The sequence below is a fragment of the Barbus barbus genome (genome assembly GCF_936440315.1).
Source record: "Barbus barbus genome assembly, chromosome: 22".
Classification (NCBI taxonomy): domain Eukaryota; kingdom Metazoa; phylum Chordata; class Actinopteri; order Cypriniformes; family Cyprinidae; genus Barbus; species Barbus barbus.
This window is the reverse complement of record NC_136750.1, coordinates 4,868,902-4,877,200: the sequence shown is the minus strand read 5'-3', so window position 1 is coordinate 4,877,200 and position 8,299 is coordinate 4,868,902. Positions and strand designations below refer to the sequence as shown.

The 8,299-nt window shown below is 44.7% G+C and overlaps 2 protein-coding genes across 2 annotated transcripts in view; one reads left to right on the top strand and one right to left on the bottom strand.

The window, feature by feature from the left end:
* The first annotated feature begins 951 nt into the window (after positions 1 to 951).
* Positions 952 to 3,188, top strand: LOC306888754 (C-X-C chemokine receptor type 5-like). Its single transcript, XM_079447188.1, has 2 exons — positions 952 to 1,102; positions 1,685 to 3,188. Exons 1-2 carry the CDS (start codon positions 1,070 to 1,072, stop codon positions 2,756 to 2,758), a joined length of 1,107 nt encoding a protein of 368 aa, XP_079303314.1. The 5' UTR covers positions 952 to 1,069; the 3' UTR covers positions 2,759 to 3,188.
* Positions 3,062 to 8,299, bottom strand: part of LOC306888753 (B-cell CLL/lymphoma 9-like protein) — a 51,420-nt gene continuing 46,182 nt past the window's right edge. Inside the window, exons 6-9 of the mRNA XM_079447187.1 lie at positions 8,158 to 8,242; positions 5,350 to 7,789; positions 4,970 to 5,227; positions 3,062 to 4,794 (exon numbers count right to left, since the gene is read on the bottom strand). Coding sequence (XP_079303313.1) covers positions 3,563 to 4,794; positions 4,970 to 5,227; positions 5,350 to 7,789; positions 8,158 to 8,242 — 4,015 coding nt within the window. The 3' untranslated portion in view covers positions 3,062 to 3,562. The remainder of the gene's footprint in view (positions 4,795 to 4,969; positions 5,228 to 5,349; positions 7,790 to 8,157; positions 8,243 to 8,299) is intronic.

Below are 8,299 nucleotides of genomic sequence, written 5' to 3'. Positions count from 1 at the left end.
TTATAAGCCACATTATTGTGGTAACAAGGGAGTAAAATCAAGCATTTCTGAGTGATTTTGTTTTCCTAGATAGTAAACTGGAGCCACACCAACAAGCTTCAAACACTCATATTGTTAAATAAAAAAGAGAGATAAAAAGATAAAAAAAAGAGAGAGCAGTCAGTGCATGTCCGTGCAAAACTCGCGGCCAAAATGCAAGAGTGTTGTAGGTGGTTATGAGGTTTATATGTTGAAGTGCAACATCTAAGGGACATCTAACACCCAAATATGAGTTATAGTGAAAGTGACTCTTGCCTTAGCAAGACACGATACTTATAGCCTACTTATCAGATGTTATGTAGTGTCCAGATTTATGATATTTATAATTAATCATATTTGACTTGGCGTTCCAAAATTTTGAACAAAAATGGTTGGTTGACTTTCAAATGTTATTGCTATGTTTAAAAAATATATTTTCATCGGTTACATTTCTGCTATATCACGCAAAATTGTATTAATATTATTATTATTAATTGATTTATTATTGAAACATCTGGATCATGATAAATACATGGCCAAAGTGCAATGATTTTCCCCCCCTTACTTTTTCATTTGAAAAAAGAAATAGAAATATTGTAATTTTTAGTTTTGTAAAATAATTCTAGGTTTGTGTAACCAAGTCTGACTGCTGAGAAAACAGTTAGGTGCTAAGATTTGGTCACCACTGCAGCTTCCAACAATAATGATCCGCTCAATAAAGATCAAAATGTGAGAGTTTAGTGCAAATATTCAACCTAGGCCAATTAGTGCTGTATAAATCTTAACTGCAGGATGGTGGGGGATGTTTTGTTCTGAAAAGGAAATGTGTGGGTTTCTTTCATTGTTTTCGTAAAGAATTCAAATAAGGTGAGTGCGTGTCCTTGAGGAGGTATATTTTAAAAAGGCGTGTCTTGAGACTTGAGTTTTGAGCGTAAATCATGGCTTGGTTGTTCTGAGGGGTTTTATCATTGAAACACTGCATTCCTTTAAGCCCGGAGTGGAGGACACACACTTCTGAGACAATAGCATTGTTACCCTCATCAACACAAACATGAATCAAATAACAGAGACCGTCGTTTTTGATGTGAGTATTTCTGAACTCTCACCATTTTTTTTTGTTGTTGTTTGATTTTATTTATGGTAATTAATGGTTAGATGTTTCCCGTGGACCGGTAGTCATCATTAATTTAATTTGCATCCTGTAATAAATAAATAAATATACGATATCCAATGAATTGTACATTTTAAGAACGACAGCAAAAATACAGCTCACATTAAATATCTTTAGAATGTTTCTTGTGAATAATTTTTGTCTTAATCACAGTTTGCTATAGTAGTGTTATTGTTGTTGTTATTGTTTATAATAAATAATGATTAATTGTATTATTAATAATTCATTTTGTTTTAAATACTGAAAAAAAAACAAGTGAGATTCTTTAAATCGCTTCCTGTAAATACGATAAGTGGATATAAAACTTGTATGCAACACTTTCCAGTTAAATAAATAAATAGCAAATGATTAAGCAATAAGATTTAAGGATGCAACTTTTAAACAAAGTAATAATAATAATCAGTTAGATTTATTTATTGGGGGGCATCTATTGTAAACATTGCTGTGTCTAGAAAAGAAATCAACTGTTGATCTAACTGAAATGTCTATTTTCAGAGTTTTTCAGGTTACTCTTTCGAAGACGACAATGTAACAGAGGGGCCTTCTGATGGAAAAATATATATGTGCAACAATGAGAGTAATCAACTGCATCTGTTTCACACCGTGTTTCAACCTCTTGTATATGGTGTGGTTTTTTTCCTGGGCCTAACAGGAAATGGCCTCCTCTTGACCGTTCTGCTAAAACGGCGGAGGAACCTGCGCATCACAGAGATCTATCTGCTACATCTGGCACTGGCTGACCTGCTCCTCCTCTTCACTTTACCGTTTGCAGTTACTGAAGGGGTAGCCGGATGGCTTTTCGGAAATTTCCTGTGCAAGCTATTGGGCCTTGTTAATCGCCTAAATCTGGTGTGTGGGAGTCTGCTTTTGGCATGCATCGGCTTTGATCGCTACCTCGCCATTGTGCATGCCATCCCCAGTCTCCAGACCCGTCGACCTAAGACCGTTCACCTAACCTGTGCACTGCTCTGGCTCCTGTGTCTATTTGTGACCATTCCCAATATGGTGTTCCTGTCTGTGGAGCAAGACAAGAACAACTCTTCCAGATTATTTTGTTCTTTCAACAACCATGCCATCCATGCAAACAATTGGATGCTGACCAGCCGCTTCATCACACACCTACTGTGCTTCTTTCTGCCTCTGGTGATCATGGGGTACTGCTACACTACTGTAATCATCACTCTTTGCCAAAGCCAGAGAAGTCTGGAGAAACAGGGAGCAATTCGATTGGCCCTACTGGTTACACTGGTTTTCTGCCTGTGTTGGCTACCGTATAACATCACCATTTTTATGCATACCCTGGTGGTGTTGGGTGCTGTGCCTGAGAGCTGTCATACTCGCAACACACTGGATCAGGCGATAATAGTGACAGAGAGCATTGGCTTCTCCCACTGTTGTCTGAATCCAATCTTGTATGCCTTCATTGGGGTCCGTTTCCGAAGAGACCTCCTGCAGTTGCTTGCAAAGATAAAGTGTCTGCGTGTATGCCTGTCAGGTCAGCGCACAAATTCAAACAGGGTATCCATTTCAGAGGCTGTTACTACTACAACTAGTAGCCAATACATCTAATAGCAGCTGGATATATTTTTTTTTCTTTAAATCGCCAACTATCTGTGATTTACAGCTTTACCTGCACCCTGAGCCAATCACTGCACATGACTAAATGTGAGAGCTTGAAATCATATCAATTTGGACAATCTGTTAGTCAAAGACTGAATTTCATTAATAAGCCAAGCTAAGCATAGTAAATGAAATGTTGTTGTGATTTGCATTGTTTTGAATGGATTATATTTAATACTAGATAACAAATGGTTTTGTAACAAATAATTGGAAATAAAAGTGATATAATCCTATACCCTGATTTTTTTTTTTGTGATCATCACTCAAAAATGTACCCTCACACACATCAAACAAGGTCAACACAAAGTGAACTGATTTTTGTTTTTCATATTTGTTATTAGATTTCTAATAAAACACAGTATACAGAACAATTGCAAACAAGCACAAATTGCATCTTATTTACAGCAACTATATTTTATATTTCCTTCCACAACAGTTTGGTAGCCAGAATGTAATTAGAACATAGAAACCCAGAGGCTTTTTCCTTTTGCCTTTGCAATTAAACACATTGATCTGAAATATACATATTTTACAATTATCTTAAAAAATGGCTTCAGATTGTGTTACTTAACTGTAATGATAACCCTCAATAGTTTTATTTTCATCAAAAGACAACTTCATCAAGAAATTATTACTAAAACCAATATTTTTAGCATCTGATTGCCACAGTTAGTCAGTGGCAATACAAAACATTTCCAAATGAGAAATAGCCATTAAGAAACAAGGTTTTTACAGTTTTTCAGAGAAGCCAGATTAAAAGGGCATGTTGGCCATACTTCCAGGCCCATAGCCCAGTGGGCTGTCCAGGGACATGCTCCGTTGTCTAAGACTCTGGGGGCCCATCATGCCCGACTGTGAATGTGGAGGTCCCATCATAGGCCCCTGAGGGGACATGAGGGCTCCCTGCTGGCCAAAGTGTTCCCCAGGGAGAGCCATGCCCCGCTGCTTAGCCTGCATCATCATTAGATTCTGCTGGGCCATAAGATTATGAGGGTGCTGCTGTGGAGACAGCATGCCACGGGGAGGGTGGGATGGGTGTTGTAAGAGGTTGTTGGCCATCATGGCCTGCTGCTGATGATGGTGATGTTGTTGCTGGAGCTGTTGTTGTGGAGACATGCCTGTCCTGCCCATCATGTGCCCTGGGTGGCATATGGGCCCCATCCCACCTCCTGATCCCATGCCCCTGGAGCCGATCTGAGGCATGCCCATACCTGGACGCATCCCACAATGCGAATGTGAGGGGTGTAGAGGCAGCTGTTGCTCAGCCATCATGTTCTGTAGGTTAGCAATATGGGGGTTGGAGGAGGGGATGCTGCTATGGGGAGGTCCAGATGAGGAGAGCTGTTTAAGAAGTTGAGCAGAAGAAGCCTGTGGAGGCAACTGGCCCTGGTGTGGATTTTGCTGTGGCTGGGACATGGCTTCACTTTTGGGGAAGTACTGCAGAGTGCTGCTGGGCTTGTCCGCAGGAATGATACGTGAAAGATCAAACTCAGGAATGCCTGTATGTGTAGGCCTGATGACCTCACTCAGGTCTGGACCATCACCCATGGGCATGGATGGAAAAGAGTCTGGTCGGTGAAGAGGCCGCTGGTGAGACATGCCTTTGCTTAGAAGGTGCATCTGTTGGGGTGGTAAGACCTCTTCAGGGCGCTGGGGATACTGCTGCCCCATTCCGCCAATAGGGGAGTGAAGAGGTCCCTGCGTGCAAGGGAATCCTCCCATCTGGTTTTGGGGATGCATTGGGGAAACATTACAAGGCCCTATTCCATCTGAAGGTCCCCCTCCACCTCCCATTATTGCTGAGGTCATTCCTGGCATTCCCATAGGGTTAGGGGATGGAAGCATAGGTCCAGAAGGATCGTGGGATAGCTGTGGGCCTGCTTGGAGAACCATTCCCATTGGACTTTGCGGACCGCTGTGAGGTCCCATTGAACCCTGCGAGGTGAGGAGCATCTGTGTAGACTGGTGATTTCCCATGTTGCCTACTGGAAAAAAAAAAAAAGGTTACATGTAATGATTTTAATTAAACGTATCTTTTAGACAAAGAAAATAAGATAAAATAATATAACAGGGCATCAAACGATGATCTGAAGGAGAAAATTATGCAGTGTTAGTTCTAGATTCTAAAACAGGTGATCAAATGTACTGTAAAATCTGTACCTGACATGTTGATTCCAGGTAGGAGGGGCCTATCGGGTAGCATCTCATCATCTGATGTGGCGATTGTCTTGATGGCATCATGGTACAGCGGAGTGGAGCTAGGCATGGCATACTTTGACATCTGAGACATTATTAGGGATAAAGGATTCTGGGAGGGAGGGGCATCTGGTGAGGATGTGAAAGGCATACTAGGATTGATAGAGTTGGAAGGCTGACTGATGGGCGTTGAGTTGGAACTCCTAGGTGGAAGGGACATACCTAATATAGATTAAAAAAAGACAAACAAAAAACATGTAATTCAAGCTAAAGCATAAAAATACACAAAACCCTGAAAATCAGGGTTTTTCAATGAGCACCTGTATCAGTACCTGTAACTTTACCTGTATCAGTGGAGCTGCTACCTCCATTGCCTGCGACCTTGACACTAGGAGGCCCCCCAGGGCTAGGCATTGTAGTCTTAGGTGAGGCATTCCAGCCAGGTGAAGCAACAGGCATGGTTGGAGATTTAAGATGTCCAGGGGAGCCAGACGGTGAGCGAAGACCAAGAGAAGGGCCCATTACCTGGGGGGACTTGATAGAGGTCGAAGAGGGTGTTCCAGCCCCAGAGGCTGCTGGTAGAGGAGGGTGAATTGGACCACTCTGTGGTAGTTGGCTGGGTGATTTCAGGCCTGCAGCAGAGGGTGAAGGCATGAGGGGTGATGGCTCTTGACTAAGAGAGGGCGATTTGAGCTGGTGAGATGGGGGTATAGCTGGGGAACCCATTGGGTTAACAGTAATGGGCAGATCAGGAGGGTGTCGAGCACCAAGGTCTGTACCTCTTGAGCCAGGGTTCATGGGAATGTGACTAAGTCTTGAGGTGTTGCTCATGTGGGGAGGACCTGGCTGGTCGGATCCAAACATATCAGGGGCTGGCTGCTGCATATATGAGCCATCACCCTGACTACCAGGAAAGGAGCTCTGGTTGGGAAACTGAAGAGGCCCATCTGGGCCAGGGATCATTCCTTTGTTAGCACCACCCCGGCCATTCTGTGAAGCCCTAATGCGGGAGATGTCATCAGGGTTCAACATCTCCCCAAGCGGTCCGCCAATTCCAGGACCCCCCCTCAGCTTCTGAACCAACAACTGCTGCCCCTGTGGATTCATATTCATGCCCATATTCATATTGAGGTTACCCCCTAAAGGAGAGTCAACTATGTCTCTCATTGTGGGGCCACCATCACTGCTTACTCCACCAATAGGAGAGCCCATTATAGTCCGAGAACCAGGAAAGTCCATTGGATCACCACGGGAGGGCGGGCCTCCTCCCATTCCAGGATTAGGGAAGCCTGGTCCCCCAGTATGATCCATCATCCTAGGGCCTCCAAGCCCCGCCTGCTGTTGCGGTCTGGACATTTGCTGCAAGTCCAATCTATGGAGTCTGCGGAACATCTCTTCTCGTGTTATGGGGCGATCCAAATCACCCTGAAAGGGTTGGGGAGGTCCGCCATGCCCCCCTGGAGGATAGCACCCATGAAATGGGCCTCCACCACCCATGTTTGGAGGCATCTCGTCTAGCCAACCCATGCCTGGCCTTGGAGGTCTTTGAGGCCCCAACCCCTCCATACCTAGAATTCCTCCAGGACTTTCTGGGTAACCCCCACCCCCTGAAGGACCTCGCATCTGTCCAAGAAACCTTGGCCCTCGAGGACCTTCCTGATGCATGTCTTTTAGTCGTGAATTCCCTCCCATTCCTCCCCCTACCATTGGCCCTGGCCCCCACTGTTGATCACCAGGTTTACTATGATATGGTGGTGGGGGTCCCCTCATTAGCATTTGAGGCCCCCCAGGCATGCCCATCTCTGGCATCATGCGGAAATGCTGGGGATGTTGGTGGGGGTTCATCTCGTGTTGCCGCCTTTTCTCCTGGTAGTACTCTTCTTGTAGCTTCCTCCAAGCTAGCTGCTCTGGTGTTACACCTTCGGGTCCCAGAAGGGGCCCCATGTCTAACCCTGAGGGTGAGGAGAGGTGGTGGGAATGTGGTGGCATAACATGGTGTGGGCCCATCAGTGAGTCATCCAATCCAGGCCCACCAAGATTCTGTGTCTGTGAGATGATGGACTGTAACGGCTCCTCATACTTTTTCATTCCACCAACAGGGGGTATACCAGGGATACCAGCATCGATACCAGCATTGTTGCTATGGCAATTACCAGTATTCCCCCCACAGTTCTCACCATCTTCCAAACCTCTACCTCCATCATTACTATTATTGTTATTAACATTAGTGCCATTAGGATTGCCATTAGGACCTCTTGGTTCCTCATGGCCTGCACCGGCTACACTACGGAGAAGCAACCTCTCGATGTCTCGAAGAGTCTGTAAAGAGCGTTCACGATGTTCCAACTGCTCCTTAGAGAGGCCATCTGTGCTTCCTGGCCCTCCGCGTTGGCCCGGTTCGCTCTGACGGTGTGCAGATAATGCGGAGGGACTTGACGAAGGAGATACACTTGCACCATGGTGGGCAATTGTACTTGGCCTGTCCACTCCGTCTGGTCCTGAAACTCCCACAGACTGCGGGCCGGAACTTCCTTGACCCAGTGAATGAACTGCAGAGCGGCTGTTGATGTTTGACGTTCCTCCTCCTCGGAGGGTTTGGGCTGGCTCACCATCTGGATGGCCTGTAGAAGAAGGAGTACTGGTGCCTGGAAGGTGTCCTCCAACAACTCCACCGACAGAAGCTGGCCGGGGCGTACCACTTTGTGAGTTTGGTGTGCCAATGGGTGGACTGTGACTAGAGCTGATCTGCTCTGTCAGGTTGGAGTGTTTTCCAACGCCAGAAGACTGCTCAGACAGATTAAAAAAAAATGGAAAGAGAGAAAGAAAGGGGTGCTGTTAATGCCATTATTAATCTCAGTTCAATACATCACAAAAGACTTGAATTGTACTGTTACTCATCAAAGCAGAAACAGGAACAAAGATAAGCATTGTGATTTAAATAGCCATTTAAACAAATACAGTGCCTCACGCCATCAAGCACCTGCAAGTGTGGATGCTGTGACACAATTTTTCCACTCTACGTTAGTATTTAAAGAGCATACACACATGGCTTATGATTACAAATATAAACAAACCCATGTAATTCACCAACTTAATATAACAAAAATATGAAGGCATGTAGGTACACCATGTGCCTATACATATAGACAGACCTGTTCCAGCTTGGTACGAGGGACATTCTGCTGGTGATATAAGAGGATGGAGTCTGTGTGGCCATGCATCACTGCTTCTGCAGCACTGCAGAAAATAAAAAAGGGTTGTTAAATCTACTTAACAACAAAGAAATTAGGGGGG

What these genes read in the sequence shown, in the direction of transcription:
- LOC306888754 (XM_079447188.1), top strand. Translation starts at nt 1,070, where the DNA reads ATGAATCAAATAACAGAGACCGTCGTTTTTGAT. An exon ending in CAGAGACCGTCGTTTTTGAT is followed by an intron (nt 1,103 to 1,684) that starts GTGAGTATTTCT and finishes GTCTATTTTCAG; the next exon opens with AGTTTTTCAGGTTACTCTTT.